We start from the raw sequence: 17,669 nt of genomic DNA on the forward strand, positions 1-17,669 counted from the left end.
CAGCAAAGAAAAACAGAAGACGAAAACTGTGAATTTAAAGTTGAATGTACCTACCTATATAGTTTAAGTTTAAAAAATTTGGCTCTCAAAAGAAATTTCAATCGTTGTACTGTTGATATTTGGCTCTGTTGACTAATGAGTTTGCCGACCACTGTTCTAGGAGAATTAAAAAACACTCCCACAGCGTAGACATACCTTTGCTTCCCCAAGTTCTTTATCTGCAGTCTCAAGCACTTCTTCTTTATGTCTTTCCAACTGCTGTGCTAACTGGTCTATTTCAGTTAATTCTTGGCAAAGTTTTTCATTTTTGTTACTTAAATTAACAACTTCAGTAGTCACTGTCTCCTTGGTTTCCATAAGGTCTTGAATATGCTTTTCCAGGTCTTTATTAGCTTGCTGAAGAAAGTCAACCTACATTGAATTCGTAATTTATAAAAAATATGAAATGAAAAATTATCCTAAACACTAAACTTTCAAAATTATATCTCAAAAAATACTATATTTTTAAAATACAAAACTTAAAACCACAACTATGTTACAAACATTTTATTTTGAATTGCAAAACTGATAATGTGTGGCTTAATAAAAATATATATAGCCCTGACTGGTTTGGCTCAGTGGATAGAGTGTCGGCCTGCGGACTCAAGGGTCCCAGGTTCGATTCCAGTCAAGGGCATGTACCTTGGTTGTGGGCACATCCCCAGTAGAAGGCGTGCAGGAGGCAGCTGATCGATGTTTCTCTCTCATCGATGTGTCTAACTCTCTATCCCTCTCCCTGCCTCTCTGTAAAAAATAAATAAAATATATTTTAAAAAAAACATATATATATATATATATATATATATATATATATATAGTCATTGGCTTTAGATTTCACAAACATTTTATTTTGAATCGCAAAACTGATAATGTGTGGCTTAATAAAAATATATATAGTCATTGGCTTTAGAATTTCAAGCATGGAAGGACAAGTAAAATATTTGTGTGACCATTTTTCCAACATCTAGTTCTAAAACTATGATGAGAATATAACTAAGATGATAATATTACTCTAGACTGTGCTATCCAATGTAATGGCCATCAACATCTACATGTGGCTACTGGGCACTTTCAATGTGGCTAGTCCAAACTGAGATGTGCTATGAATGTAAAATACACACAAGATTTCAAAGACAGCACACAAAAATAAAGAGAATGTAAAATACCTCAATTATATCTTACAACATGAACTGGAGATTGAAAAAAAATATTTTAGAATCATTTAGATACATTTTTAAAATCAATTTCACCTGTTTCTTTTTACTTTTTTAATCTGGCTACTAGAAAATTTTACGTTACATACATGGCTCATAAAAAATGTGTGTACTGAAGAGCATTACTCAAGAGCTACTGCTGATATCAGTGCCTTACTCTATTCTGGTTCATCCCAGGCAGCACTGATATGTCTAAATTTCTAAAGGTCAAGAGTCATGCTTTATGGACTTGCTCTTTCACTTTCAGGTCTAATGCATGACAGTGAATCCACTAGATAGGTAGTTAAAAACCCAAGTTTAATCTTGGTACTTATTTTTTAATCCTCTTTTCTACATCATAAAAGAAATATATAGTCATAAAATTTTTTAAAATAAAGAGTATCATAAAGAAGACTATCCCATTACACAAAGATAAACTGTTAGTATATTTTGGTTTCTTTTCTTCCAGTGTTTTCCCTCTCTGAGTTCATATATACAGTTTTTAAAAGCAAATTAAAGATCACATTATATCTACAGTTTATTCTCTTCTTTTAAATACTTAACATTATGGTGTATATATATTCCTGCCTCATTAAATATTCTTTACAAATATGATTTTTCAATAGCTTCCCTCTTTATCTGAATACTCTGGCTCTATCAAAAATTTCCCACTGTAAATAATACTTCAGTGAACAATACTGTCACTTCTACAAACCTGTGGACCATTATAAACAGTTAGGAATTTATACACTCAGTAAAATATGATAAAAGTCATTACCTGAATATTTAAATGAGCAATAATCTTTTCATTGGTTTTATTTTTAGTCTCCAGAGAGAGGATATCAGAGGAGCAGCCACCGTCCAATGCATTGGACAGTCGTTCTATCTCTCTTTCTCTTAATTCAATCTGAAGACAAAGTCATGACATCATTTTTAAAAATCTTGTTTTGAACCAAAATAATTAACACTGAATAAACATTTATTTGGCTATATTTCCATTTTTCTTATGTTGAACAGTGTGTAAAAGAGAATAACATTCATATATGTACCCACACTTTATGAGATATGAAATACATATATGCAGAGCAAAAATAAAAAACACAGATAATGTCAACATAAGAATTGTCAACATAGCTTTCGTAAATATTTCTATTGAATAGATTCTTCCTAATTGAGTTTTTGGTGTTTATTCTTCTCTAAAATTAGGCAGTGTTTATATAAAAGGAAATTGTTGAGCAGCGAAACTCAGTCTGAACTACTTCAGTGCCTGGTGGAATAATGTAGAATAAACAAATGAATATAAAACACAAATAAAAATGAATTGCTACTGAAACTCAGTATCAAAAAGGATAGGAACCTTGTATGAATTTAATTAATTATCTACCATTTAGAAAACAAATTTATAATAAAAAATGATTACTATTAATTATGAATTCACACTTACATGCAAGAATCTGGAAAAACCCACACACTTTCAAGCATTGGTTTAAAAAAAAAATTTAAAAACTAAGCATTCAATTCACCCATTTTTGAACACAGTTCTAGGTATAGAAAGATAAATAAAACATGGTCCCTGACTTTCAGGAATGCAGCTTTACAAGGAACACTAGCAAGTGAACCAATTAATTGCTGTGGAATTTGTTGTTTAATGGTAGAATAAAGGAAATAGGTATATTGCTCCAAAGTAGTTAAGGGAATAAATTTATTTATTCTTCATGATATGCATATACCTATAGAAATTAGAACAGGTCTTATGAAATAAATATGCTCAAATGGTAATAATAAATGATGCTATGAAGAGGAGGGGTGTATGTTCCAGTCAGTGACACAGAAGCATAAAACAACATAGTAGGTTGGAGGGAGTAGAAATGGCTCAGTGTGACTGGACTGTAATATACAAGAAAACTAATGACTGGAGATGAGTCCAAAGAATTAGGCAGGAACTAATTATGATAAATATTGAATACTTAGCCAAGGAGAAAGATTACTCTGGACTAAAGGTTGAATTTGGTAAGAATAAAGCAATAAAGCCAGAGGCAGAGAGACCTACTATAAGAATGGATGAGAGATGATTAAGGTCTAAAATAAAAAAGTGGAATAGGGTAGATCAGAACAAATAAGTTTAAGGAGTACTTAGGCAGGAGAACTGATAAAATTTGATGAGTGGTATGTGAAGGGAACAGAACATGATCTAGAAAGACTACAGAATGTTGACTTGGGCAGATGGTGAGGCTACCAACCAAAGTAGGAAACAGAGGAGGAAAAAGAGATTTGAGGCAAATGATAAGTTCAGGACCAGGCATGTGAGTATGAAGAGTCTTTATGCAACTGGCAATGCCCAGTGTTAAGTTGGGTATATGGGTCTGGAGCTCAGAAGAGAGGTTCAAGCCTGAAAGAATTTGGGGTGTCATCAACATACAGACAATATTTTAAATCAACATGAGACCATCTGAGATAACATACAGGGACAGGCGAAGGGGTCAAAGACAGAATCCTGGAAAACAGTAATATTTCAGGGAATGGGCAGAGGAAAAAAAGCAAAGAAAAAATTATTAAGAGGTTAAAAAACAAAATGAAGTCATAGAAGAGTTTCAACGAGAAATTATCAATAATGCAAATACTACAGAGTGGGTCAAGGAAATAAAGACTAAAAGTGTCCTTTGGATCTAGCAATGTCACTGGTGTCATTAAGCAGACCAATTTATGCGATGGGGGGCAGAAGCCAGACTGCAACAGGTTAAAGAGTGAGCAGGAAGTAAAGAAGTGGACATAGAAGAGTAAGATGCTTTAGAGAAGTTTGCATGAGGGAGAAGAGTAAGGCATTAGCAAGATGGAGAGTAGTTAAAAGATTTTTTTCAAGGGATGGTAGTGATGACTATCATAGCACCTTCTCATATGACTATTTTTACAGAGAGGAAGGGAGAGGGATAGAGAGTTAGAAACATCGATGAGAGAGAAACATCGATTAGCTGCCTCCTGAACACCCCCTACTGGGGATGTGCCCGCAATCAAGGTACATGCCCTTGACCAGAATCGAACTTGGCACCCTTCAGTCAGCAGGCCGACACTCTATCCACTGAGCCAAACTGGTTAGGGCTCATATGACTATTAGGACGCTTAAAAAATTAATAATTGTAAAGTGGTCATATAAGTGTTTGATAAAGAAAAAATAATCAGTTAAAGCAAGGTCTTAAGGAAAAGAGAGGAAATGGGACCAAAAACAGGGAGATAGACTAACTCTTAAACTGGAAGAACATTATTCTACGTGCATGAAGTCTTGAGAGCCTGAGTATGAATGCTGCTAATTTTAAAGTTACTAGTAGATATCGGAAGTTGAAACACGGTGATATAGTGAGGAGGATTATAGGGTTGTGCAAAGAGTTTGAGAGAACAGCAAAATTTAGAATATATGCTGAGAAAAACAAAACTCAAGCAAAAAAAAATAATAATAAGGCAAGCTAAGATTGATAACCACAATAAACTGGTGGTTTCCATCAGTATGGTTAGGCTATTTTCTCCAAATACCTCAGCTAACTCACAGAGATGGTGAAGACTAGTGGGTTTATGTTTATAAAGTACTTTGAAAAAACATAATGAAAATGTGATTATAGGTTGAAAAATATCAATAATATTCAACTCATGCGCATATTTGATATTTTCAACATCTCCTGTAAAGTAAGTTTTTTGTCTGACATTACTATAATCCCTTTTCTTTAAACTCCATTTTAATCCACATACTCTTCAAAGTACTTTATGAAAGTAAGAGTTATAACAACACAAGTTAAATCTATATTTGCATGTACAGGTCACATCACTCCAAAAAAATGCCGAAAATTAAAAAAGTGTTACCCAATTTAAACTTCAGTAAGCATATTAAGGAAGAAAGTCTGTAATTACCTAAATCAGAATTTAGTCAAGACACCAACAGAAAGTATGAAAGAACAAAAGTTGTATGGTCATGATCTAACTCCATAATAACTCCCCCACTTCTTCAGAAAACTGTTTTATGAAGATACTATTACTTGTAGAAAAAACACATAAAATATATGGTAATAGAAGAATAACTTTCAAAGAGACATGTTCAAAATGACAAAATCTGTATGTTTAGAGTAAAAAACCAAATTAAAAGATCATTAAAAAGCATAGCATACTTTAAAAAACTATCTCCTGAGATGAAAATAGTAATATGGTCATAAAATTACATTTGGGGAAATTGATGATTCACCTAAAAGAAAAACAAAATAACAAAACAAAAAACTACTATTCACCTAAATGCATAATGAAGTGAAATGGAGTAGAATTGCTCTAAAACCATCTAACCCACTCCAGCTATTAACAAATTGATGAAAAATATCAAAACCATATAAAAACTCAATTATCAGTAATATCAAATACAACCCAAATATATTTATAATAAAAGTATATGCTCTCAATCCCTACCATATAAATAAATAAAAATCTTACCTGCTTGTTGTAATCTCTCAGTCCACTTTCCATCATTGCTAATTTTTCTTGTAACTGATGGACTTCCTGTTGAAGTTCCTGAATTCTGAAACACATTTATAACTAATGCCAATATACTTTTGTTAAGAAATACAAAATAACAAGAAATGAAACTAGGCACATTCTTTTATAAACTCTCTACTTTTTGTTTCTCAATGAATTATGAAGTGTTGTGTTATGCATAAATGGAATATATCATCTTTCAGAGTTAATCTTGTAAGAATGATAAAGAACTGAGTGGTAAATAATTTGAAATTCAGATACATTATGCAATAAAAGACCTACTATTGCATTTTGATCCTTAAGACAACTCTTTGAGATGCTGCTGCTAATTCTTAGGTTCAGGAAATTGAGGGTAAAGTCCAAAACTCATAATTTAAGTGAAATAAGGGCCTTAAACAGGTTTTCAGATCCTAACTGATCCTGTATTTTCTAATAAACTATCTTATAATCCTGGAGAGAAGAAAAATATTGATATACAGTGGGGCCTTGACTTACGAGTGTCCCGACTAACGAGTTTTTCGAGATATGAGCCGTCTCTTGGCCGATTTTTTGCTTTGAGTTGCGAGCTAAAATTCGGGTTACGAGCCAGCTTCAGATACCCCACCGCTAGTTGGCGCAGTGAACGTCACAGTGAACACCACAACATCAGCCCAGCATCACGTGTCTCACTCGTTCACTGTTGATTTGACATACGAGTCATTTGAGTTATAAGCTCCGTCAAGGAACAAATTAAACTCGTAAGTCAAAGCCCCACTGTATATTACAATTTCCTAAGTAATTACAGCAAAAAAATAAAAAAGCCACTCTTTTCTGGAACCTATTAATTCTAACAGAATCAACATTTGTCCAAATCACCTGAATTATACAATTGCCCAAATGTATTTGTACTACATCCAGCCTTTCCAAGCATCTATAATAATAAAAGTGTAATATGCAAATCGACCGAACGGCCAAATAGCAGAATGACCATCTGAATAGCGGCACAACCTTCCGGATGACCACACTATGACACCCACTGGCATCAGGCCAGCCAAGGTGGTGCAATGTGATTGGTTAGGGGGCCCCATCATTGCCTCATGATCGCCCCACAGAGGGAGGCCCAGGCCTCCAGCCGGTGGGGCAACCAACTGGGGGGCTCCGTGATCGCCCCAAAGAGGGAGGCCCAGGCCAATGACGGGCAGGCTGCAGCGGGTGGGCAGGGCCTACTTCTGTGGGGGTGATTCATTGCAGAGCCCCAACTGGATGGGCAGGGCCTACCTCTTTGGGGTGATCGATTGTGAGGCTCCCGGACTGCGAGAGGGCGCAAGCCGGGCTAAGGGACGCCCCCTCCCCCCCGCATGAATTTCATGCACCGGGCCTCTAATTAATATATAAATGAAACAACTACGATCCTACTGGAAAGATAAATCCTGAAACCAGGTCTGCTTTAAGAAAGAGTATCCATGGGGTAGAGTGAGTAAGGCTGGACACAACTCATCCCTGCTATTACTGGAACCACATTTTCTACTCATCTAGGCTTAGGAGAAGAGTACATATGCAACTGCACTCAAAAAATGCACAAATGACTGAATGCAAACACAATTTGCATGTGCAAATTAAAACAAGATAATCAAGAGACTAATGCCACCTATGATGGTTTAATAGAAAAGAAAAATGATAAAGAGAAAGGTAAAGTCAGAAACCCTCCTTAAATAATACTAACATTGTTTAAGAAGCCCTAGATTATAACTCTAACTAATCACACAAAATATTTCACAATTAAGGTCAGATAACTGTATAAATACAGGTATATAACACTGTGTGAAAATAACTGAGCTAAGAGATCCTAATTGAGTACCTTAACCACAGTTACCTTTCTAGGTTGTTATATTGATATTAATAAAATGGAAAAACTGTCCCATATTCTCTGCATAATCCACGAAATTAAAAGTAATTAGCACTCGCCCTGGCCAGGTGTCAGTTGACTGGAGTGCATCCCGTACACCATAAGGTTGTGGGTTCGATTCCTGGTCAGGGCACATACCTAGGTTGCAGGTCAATCCCTGGCCAGGGCACATATGGGAGACAACCGATTGTTGTTTCTCTCTCATATTGATATGTTTCTGTCTTTCTCTCTCCCTTCGTCCCTCTTTAAAATCAATAAACATATCCTTGGATAAGGCTAAAATAATAAAAAATAAATAAAGGTTATCTGCACTATTTCTATTGGTTTATTCCATATTTTAATATGTTTCTCCAGCTATGACCATAGAAGCTGTCAACTAGTGCTCTCTTGCTCCTTTGAACCACTCATAATTTTCTTAAAAAAAAAAAAAGTTTTTATTGCTTTCAGAGAGAAGGATGAGAGAGGAGAGGGAGAGAAACATTGAGGATGAGAGAGAATCATCAATTGGCTGCCTCCTGCATGCCCCCACTGGGGACCGAGCCCACAACCCAGGCATGTGTGTGACCTCCTGGTTTGTAGGTCAATGCTCAATCACTAAGCCACACCGGCCAGGCCCCATAATTTTCTTAATGGCATTTTGTGTATTTCTCTTGTCTCATCTTCACTGCCAGATTGTGAGCTTCTCAAAAGCAGCAACCCCCTTCTTACTCATTTTTACATCGTGCCTTTCCTAGAAAGCTTAGTTAAAACGAAATGTACACCTAATTCCAATTTAAGCAAATGCAAACATATAGAACTAAAGAATCATGAAGCAAGAATTTTGAAGCAAGAATTTCAAAGCCAATTACAAATCTATCCATGTCCATCAGCATTTGACATAAATCTGAAGTAACTTTACTTTGGTTGATGAAACCAAATGTCAAAGCAACTCTACTGAAATAGATTCTAAATGGCACTAAACAGTTTTAAAGCAAATACGGACAGAAATAGCAGGCATATGATCTATCTGAAATCAAAGGTACAAAACAAATAAAAAAATTCTATATTCAGAATACATTCAGAAAGTATTTACTGAGTGCTTGTGCAAAGCTCTGGGCTAGGCACTGGAGATACAATAGTTAATGAGACAAAAGCCCCACTGTCAAAAAATTTACAGTTAAGTGGTCAATTAATTAAGCCAACAAGAAATTATTTAATGCACCTGTTATCAGCCACTTGTAGGAGGTCTGCAATGTAAGGGTCATCTGGCTGAGGAACTGGATAGGAACTGACTTCAGAGGGAGGGACTGGTTGGTCAATTTGCATTCGCTGGCGTCTAAAAGCAATACTTCTTTTCTTGCCGCCTAAAGAAAACAAATGTATATTTCAAAAAAAAAATTAAAAACAAACAAACCACTGTCTTAGAATTAAATATTCCAGAAGGTTGGACTTTTTGTTATACAGTATGTCTCTAGCACATCATATATATGGATAAAATATTTTCTCCACCATATATAAATACCCACCCTGATCTTTAAATGATGCCTTCCTGACAACCTCAACAGATATGGTTATAAAACAAGTTTTATATTTTGCACGCTTGGCATGTGTGCCCAGATTTAATCTATTCCTTCAGTAAATGGGGACCAGATATTGGCAATATTAAAACTTAAGTGTGTCTTGTGGCATTTATTACTGTGAGCTCAAGAAGTTACCACCAACAGAAACCTGTCAAACATGGAGTTTAAGACAGTGAGAACTGCCTTAATACACATGCTTATTAAGCAATGCCAAAAGAGCAGAAAACTGAAATTTTAAGTAGTAAAATCAGTATATAATGGAATGTCAACTGTAATATAAAATCATGCTGTAACCTGAATTAGTAGGGAATGTTTTACTACTTATCTTTAAAAATAGCGGAAGTAAATTCTTTTTATGATTAAATACTAGAGGCCCAGCACACAAAAATTTGTGCACTTGGGAGTGGGGGTTCCCCTGAGCTTGGCCTGTGCCCTTTCACAGTCTGGGACCCCTCAGGGGATGTCCACCTGCTGGCTTAGGCCCGCTCCCCATAGGATCAGGCCTAAGCTGGCAGTCAGACATCCCTCTGGCAGCCCGGGAGCCCTAGGGGGATGTCCACTTGCCAGTGGGGAGCAGGCCTAAGCTGCAGTCGGACATCCTTAGCGCTGCTAAGAAGGCGGGAGAGGCTCCCGCCGCCACCACTGTGCTGGCAGCCATTAGCCTAGCTTGTGGCTGAGCAGAGCTCCCCCTGTGGGAGCGCAATGACCACCAGGGGGGCAGCTCCTGCACTGAGCATCTGCCCCCTGGTGGTCAGTGTGTCATAGTGACCAGTCATTCCCAGTCGTTCTGCTGTTAGGGTCAGTTTGCATATTACCCTTTTATTATATAGGATAGAGGCCTGGTGCACGGGTCAGAGCCGGCTGGTTTGCCCTGAAGGGTGTCCCAGATCAGGGTGGGGGTCCCACTGGGGTGCCTGGCCAGTCTGGGTGAGGGGTTGAAGGCTGTTTGCAGGCTGACCACAGCCCCTTCAGGGTGGGGGTCCCCGCTGGGGTGCCTGGCCAGCCTGGGTGAGGGGCTGATGGCTGTTTGCAGGCTGGCCAAGGCCCCCCGCAGCAACCCAAGCTCCCAGACTCTCCTTTCTTTCTTTCTTTCTTTCTTTTTTTTTTCAGCACCTCTGTGAGTGGAGGCCAGGTGGGCTGGAAGCAGGTATCTGGGATTTATCTGTCTTCTATAATTAAAATTTTGTAGCCTTGAGCGGAGGCAACGGCCGGCCAGGGCCGGCGGGAAGCTTGGCTTCCTCCATCACTGGGGCAACCCAAGCCTCCTGCTGGCTCCAGCTCTGTGGCTGCTGGCTGCCATCTTGGTTGGGTTAATTTGCATAGTCGCTCTGATTGGCTGGTGGGCATGGCTTGTGGGGGCATAGTGGAGGTGTGGTCAATTTGCATGTTTCTCTTTTAATAGATATGATGATATCCTGTTTTAGTGCAAACTACATGGATAACTTATCTTTTTCAGCATCTAGCTAATATTATACATGCACTTAAAAACTCACTGATCCTCATGAAAACACAACTTTGTCTTTCTGAGAATCCTAACAAATTTGGTATTCTCTTATATCTCTCATTCTGAGAATGAAGCAACTGAGTCAAAGTATTTAAAGAACCTGCTTATAGTTACACACCTAAATAAGACAAACCATTTTCTTCTTCCTGTATCTACTGATTTCCTTTCTTGATTGCTCCTCAATTTCTTTCACAACCTTCTTCTTCCCTAAGTGCCTTAAATAAGAACTTCTCTAGAGTCTGTCTTTGGTTCTCCTCTCTTCTCAAACTACACAATCTCACCAGATAATTCCACAGCTTTAATTTCTAAGATACTCCAATGACTCCCAACTTGAATCTCCATCTGGGATCACACTTCTAAGAACAGATCTACATACCCTACTGTGTACTGGAAATCTCAATGTAATTGTCCCATGTAACACCCTCAACATATCCAAAAGTGGATTTCTGCCCCTACCTCCCACATTCCCTAGCTTGAGAAATAGTACCATTATCCACCCACTGAGTCACTTGAAACAGAAATCTGAGCATTCCCCTTACCTTCCAAGTCTACCATATTCAGTTACTAAATTCTAGAGATCACATCCCTGAATCTCTCTTGAATCTGACCTATTCTTTTTCTCAGAAAACCAGATTATCCTCTTTTTTTCTCAATCTTCCAGTTATTTCTGAGATCTTTCCCACTTTTCCCCAATTTTCTGGCATTGGCTCAGTCTGCCTCTCATTTCCTGCCACCTTGAGCTCCACTGATTCTTCCCCACCCGAGCCTCTCAATTCCTAATCTGTCAACTCTCATAAGTTTCTTCACTTAGTTTCAAGTACATAACAACATGACTGCGCTTGGACTCTATCTCTACTTAGAACTTTACTAGCTTTTGATCTTCAACTCCCTTCTGATCATGATCTTCATCTGACCAAGTTACTATTGGTCCACCCGTGCTCTTTAATTTCTCAATCTCTACCTAGTCGCATACTCCTGCACTTTTCTATGCCTCACTTACTCCCATAATCTTGATCCCATGGTTCAGACATCTCAATGACCTTATCATTAGTACAGGACATTCTTCCACCAACCTTATGCCTGGACAACCATCAACTTGGATATGCCCCATCATCTTTTCTCTTGCTCAAGAACTGAGCATAAAGGTAAAAATAATAAAATAAACTAAGAAAGTATATATTTTCTAAATTTTTTCAGTATGGGTCACTTTTATAACTAAAACTAGAGGCCTGGTGCATGAATTCGTGCACCAGTGGGGTCCCTCGGCCTGGCCTGCGGGATCGAGCCGAAATCGGCTCTCCGACATCCCCTGAAAGGTCCCGGATAATGAGAGGGCGCAGGCCAGGCTGAGGGACCCCACCGGCACACAATCGGGGCCAGGGAGGGGCGCGGGAGGTTGGCCAGAGAGGAACGGACGGCAGGAGGGCTCCAGGGTGTGTCTGGCCCATCTTGCTCAGTCCCGATAGGCCAGGCCCCAGCAGCAAGCTAACCTACCTGGTGGTCAGTGCACGTCACAGTGAGCAGTTGAGCAGCCTTAGCATATCATTAGCATATTATGCTTTAATTGGTTGAACGGATGACTGGACGGCATATTAGACTTTTATTATATAGGATAACAATAATAAGAAAGAGAATTTAAAACAGAGATTAAGGAAATAAAACTCTGGGCATTAAAGTTAGACTTCTTACAGCTAAGAAGATATTACAAGTTTATAAGCACATGTAAGAAATACTACCTGGATATTCAGAAGTAAATCAAAAAGTTTATGTGACTATCCAAATATATCTTTTCAAATACTAAAGTCTAAGCATGAAAACCCAAAGTCCTATTTCAGTTAAAAGTTTAACTATCTTTAAAAGATTAGATGTATATAAATTGTTTAGAGAAGGAACTGATATACCTGGAGTCTGTACAACAGCATGCAAATTCTTTTCTTGAAGTTGTTGAATTTTTTCATTCTTAGCTTTGCTCTCTTTCTCCAAAAGTTTGAGTTTATGAACATACTGGTTATTTAGAAATTTCAGATCAGCTGTTTCACGTGTACTTTCCTTCAATGTAGTTTTCAACTCTTAAAAGATTCAAAGACTATTTTACAGATCAAGAAATCTATGAAGTTCTTCCACTTCACAAAATACAAATAGTCCCCAATTTGAAAGGCTCTACCTCAGGGGTGGGCAAACTTTTTGACTCGAGGGCCACAATGGGTTCTTAAACTGGACCAGAGGGCCGGAACAAAAGCATGGATGGAGTGTTTGTGTGAACTAATATAAATTCAAAGTAAACATCATTACATAAAAGGGTACGGTCTTTTTTTTTTTAGTTTTATTCATTTCAAACGGGCCGGATCCGGCCCCGGGCCGTAGTTTGCCCACGGCTGCTCTACCTAATTCTTACGCATGGTTTGTTTGAAAGCCTACTACCTTTTCTACTATTAACAAAACTGCAAATAAGTCATGAAGCACAAGAGGGAATCATGTTTTTCTTCTGCTGTAATAGTCACCATGGCTTTTGACCCTATAAATTGGATATCAAACTAAGAAATTATAAATTCATGTCAGGTTTTGGACAGGGCTTTCAAGTGAATGTAAGAGTTTATAGCAGTGGTTCTCAACCTTCTGGCCCTTTAAATACAGTTCCTCATGTTGTGACCCAACCATAAAATTATTTTCGTTGCTACTTCATAACTGTAATGTTGCTACTGTTATGAATCGTAATGTAAATATCTGATATGCAGGATGGTCTTAGGCAACCCCTGTGAAAGGGTCGTTCGACCGCCAAAGGGGTCGCGACCCACAGATTGAGAACCACTGGTTTATAGTAATAGAGCCATATAATTACTCTTTGCCTAGTACTTTTGAAATCATTTTATTGTACCTTCTAGCTCAAAAACGGAGTATTAAAGAATCAGAATGATATATTGCTTTTAACTTACTTTAATCCTCTTAATTTCAGTATAGGAAAAACAAAAGTTGTTTCAAGAGCATTCCCTCAGTTCCAACAGTTAACCTTTTCTCTAGCAATTGTAAATGTAAAAATTTAATCCAGTTATAGTATAGACAAATACAGATATGGAATGAAAATTTATTTTACTTCTCAGGAACTCTTCAACAAACCCTACAGAATTTCAAGAGCTGTTACAAGAGGACCACCACATTGTCTAATTAATAGTTTTAAAATTAGACTAGCCTTTCCTACACATAAAATGAAAGGGTGCAAAAATATGGCATTAAAAGAAAAAATCACAAAATTTTACCTTTAATGTGTTGGGCCGATTGTTCTCTCAGTTTCATTAATTCCAGGTATAATTCATTATTTTCCCTGCTCAATTTTGCATTTTCAAGTTTATAAGGTTCCAAAACAAAATCAAAATTGGCACTTTCTTTTTCAGCTTTCACAGCAGATAATTTTGATTTCCTAAGACTTTCTGTTGTATGAACCAGGTCACTAGAATTAAAGAATAGAAAATGTAAATACAAGGAAACATTCTATTAACTTTCTAATAACTAAAAATCTATCTAAAAATAGGGTATTATGCAAATTGGTCAGGACACTGTCACACTAATGACCGATCAGCAGGCTGCATGCTCAGCAGGTGCAGGTGGGCAGGGACTTGCAGCATCGGGGGTGCGATGGCAGCTGCCGTTTGCCCAGGGCTGGCCCCGGGCTCAGGCAAGCCGCCAATGGCTGCTGTGAGGGCCCCAAGCTCACTCAGGCAATGAGGGGGCCGGGTGAGGCTCAGGCAAGCCGCAGTGGCTGCGAAGGCTGAGGCTCAGGCAGCCTCATAGCTGGCAGTGGCAGCAGCAGAGGCGTGATGGGGGCGTCGCCTTCCCCTGATCGCTGGATTGCCTCCTGCATAGGGAGGCCAGAGGCAGCAGCAGCGAGGGGGTGATCAGAGCAGTGTCTTTCCCTGATCAGCCAGTCGCCTCCGGCAGAGGGAGGCTAGACTGCGGCTTAGGCCCGCTCCCCTGAGGGCTCCCGGACTGTGAGAAGGGGCAGGCCGGACTGACGATCCCCAGGCCTCTAGTATAATTATAAAAAGCTTAAATATGTTAAATGCCAAGTGAATTCAAATATAAAAACAAACACTTAGGAATCTTTCAAGGTACTATAAAGCATTAATAAATTTCTCAAAACAAGATTAAGTTACAAATTATCTATAATAATAAAAGCATAATATGCTAATTAGACCAGATGAAGCTGGGGCTGTGAGGGAAGCCTGGGTCCCGGGTGCCAAAGGGAAGCCGGTGCTGGCAGCCGGGAGAAAGAAGGTCTACTCTTGCATGAATTTCGTGCATCGGGCCTCTAGTCCTATATAATAAAAGCCTAATATACTAAGTGTCTGACTGTTAATTCGACCATTTGACCAGTCACCATGATGTGCACTGACCTGGGTCAGACGCTCCAACCGGTAGGTTACCTTGCTGCTGGAGTCCAGCCGATTGGGACCGGAGGAGATGGGCTGGACACACCCTAGAGCTCTCCTGTGGTCCCTCCCTGAACCGTATATGCACAGTTGGGGTCCCTCGGCCTGGCCTGCACCCTCTCGCAATCCAGGACCCCTCAGGGGATGTTGGAGAGCTGGTTCAGCCTGATCCCCACAGGCCAGGACGAGGGACCCCACTGGTGCACGAACTCATGCACTGGGCCTCTAGTATACACATAATTAGAATTATCTTTGAATCTCCCCTCTTGCTCATTCCCCCATGCCCAATTAGTTACCTGATCCTGTGGAATCTGTGAAACTTACTTGTTTTTTCAGCAAATATTTATTGAATACCTGCTACATGCTAAGTGCAAGGTACACAATAAATAAGATTCAGTTCCTTACCTCAAAGAACATAGACTAGTGGAATATTTACTCCCAACAATACTTATTGAGCAGGGAAAGCAATAAAGAACCCACTGTCATGGAGCTTATATTCTACTGACAGTTTGTCAGAAAGTTATACTACTACAGGAGGCCCGATGCATGAAAATTTGTGCAAGAGTAGGCCTTCCTTCCCCTGGCTGCCAGCACCGGCTTCCCTCCGGATCCAGGCTTCCCTCCTCCAGCCATCGGCAGGCACCTGGGACCCAGGCTGGCTTCCCTCGGGCCGCCCGCAGGCAGCCGGCACCTGGGCTGGCTTCCCCCTGGCACTGGCTTTGTCACAAAGGACATCCGGAATGATGTCTGGAAGACATCCGGTCTAATTAGCATATTATCCTTTTATTACTATAGATAGATGTGATAAACTCAACAAATACTTCAGTGCCAATTATGTATTCAGCCTGTCTTAGGTATAGTCTCTGGTCTCCTAGGTATAGAGTTTGAATTCTAAAGCTAAGTCAAATGGAAGTGTCCAGTAATAATAAGTAGCTAAGGTGGCATGTAAGAGACATGATAGAATCCAGCAGATATATAGCTAACTAAGCACAAGGGCAAGGTGACAGAGAGAGGAGAGAGAGAGACTTTACAGGCAGATAGAAGAGCATATGGAGAGACCATGGCTGAGAGTGTACATATGTTTAGGGAGCTTCTAGTGGTTCAATACATGGGAGATGAAGCTGCAGGGCTAGATGAGGAAGGGTTTTGAAGGCCATACTAACGACCACAAAATATTTTTCATCCATTCTCTCCATCATCATCTCTTAATAGTCCTTCTGCAGTGATTTTCAACCTCTGTCATCGCATGGCACACATAACTAATTACTAAAATTCTGCGGCACACCATAAACACTATTTTTTGCCGACCTGACCAAAAAGGCATAATTTTGATTTATTCACACTATTTTTGTGTTGGCTGTTGTCATTTTTTATTTGACAATCTAAGGGAAAAGAGATCAGTGCCCCTGACTAAATAGTTAGGTATTGCATGTCTTAAAAATTCTTGTGGCACACCAGTGTGCATGCCATGGCACACCCATCGAAAATCACTGTCCTACTGCAAAAGCTCCTAAAGCTATTTCCCCGCCCCAGGCTCAAACCACAGTAATAGACCTCATGTGGAAAAGAAAATCACAAAGTATCCTTCAGTTAAGGTAATACATAACAGCTAAAGAATTACCACATATAAGGTAATTTGTAACAGCTAAAGAAATGACCACATTATTAATGTAATAGTAAAGACCAGTGAGGCCGACATAGAACTCCCAATCATATCAGAAAACCACATTAAAAAGTCTGTAATTCTATCCACAGGGAAAACCCTCAAAAATGTTTACTTTAGACAGTATAGTGCAGCGGTTCTCAACCTGTGGGTCGCAACCCCTTTGGGGGTCAAATGACCCTTTCACAGGGGTCGCCTAAGACCATCGGAAAACACATATATAATTACATATTGTTTTTGTGATTAATCACTGTGCTTTAATTATGTTCAATTTGTAACAATGAAATTGGGGATCACCACAACATGAGGAACTGTATTAAAGGGTCGCGGCATTAGGAAGGTTGAGAACCACTGGTCTAGTGTGAATGGTGACTCCTGGAGTTCTACAATATGGAGACCCTGAATTCATGATGGAGAAGCAGGATCTGCAACAAATAGATGTGCTTTGGATGATTTAAGGGCTTTTAAAAAATCTACCCATTTCTGTACTGTAGCGTGAAGTTCAATCAAAGCAAATAAATGAAATTAAGGATTATACAGGTTTAGAACTGTATTTTCATCTTTACCTGAAAAGTTTTTCTACCAAGGGTAAACACTCCACTGTCAGAGTTTGGCGGTATCCCAACTGATCCAATCTTTTTCTAATATTAATATACTTTCTTTCTGCAGCTGTAGTCATCTTGTCTTCCAAAACTAGTTTTATTCACTTCCAAAAATTAAAGTCCTAAAAGAAAAGAGTGAAACATCATTATATTATTATAGTTACTATTATTGTTTCATGATAAGAAAATATTCCTTTTAATTGGAAACAATTCTTTTTCCTCTTTAGATAGGCAGACTTCTGCAATATTTAGATTGATTTAAGTAGAATGCTAATGATATTCTTGTTGCTGCAT

The 17,669-nt window shown here is 38.9% G+C and overlaps 1 protein-coding gene across 1 annotated transcript in view; it reads right to left on the reverse strand.

Annotated features, from left to right (window-relative positions):
* Window positions 1–17,669, reverse strand: part of CEP135 (centrosomal protein 135) — a 72,727-nt gene that overhangs the window by 53,278 nt on the left and 1,780 nt on the right. Inside the window, exons 2-8 of the mRNA XM_081096925.1 lie at window positions 17,340–17,497; window positions 13,941–14,131; window positions 12,588–12,755; window positions 8,825–8,966; window positions 5,697–5,781; window positions 2,011–2,139; window positions 196–411 (exon numbers count right to left, since the gene is read on the reverse strand). Of these exons, the coding sequence (XP_080953051.1) occupies window positions 196–411; window positions 2,011–2,139; window positions 5,697–5,781; window positions 8,825–8,966; window positions 12,588–12,755; window positions 13,941–14,131; window positions 17,340–17,452 (1,044 nt within the window). The 5' untranslated portion in view covers window positions 17,453–17,497. The remainder of the gene's footprint in view (window positions 1–195; window positions 412–2,010; window positions 2,140–5,696; window positions 5,782–8,824; window positions 8,967–12,587; window positions 12,756–13,940; window positions 14,132–17,339; window positions 17,498–17,669) is intronic.

This window comes from Myotis nattereri (assembly GCF_964212035.1).
Source record: "Myotis nattereri genome assembly, chromosome: 1".
In the NCBI taxonomy this organism is placed as follows: Eukaryota; Metazoa; Chordata; class Mammalia; order Chiroptera; family Vespertilionidae; genus Myotis; species Myotis nattereri.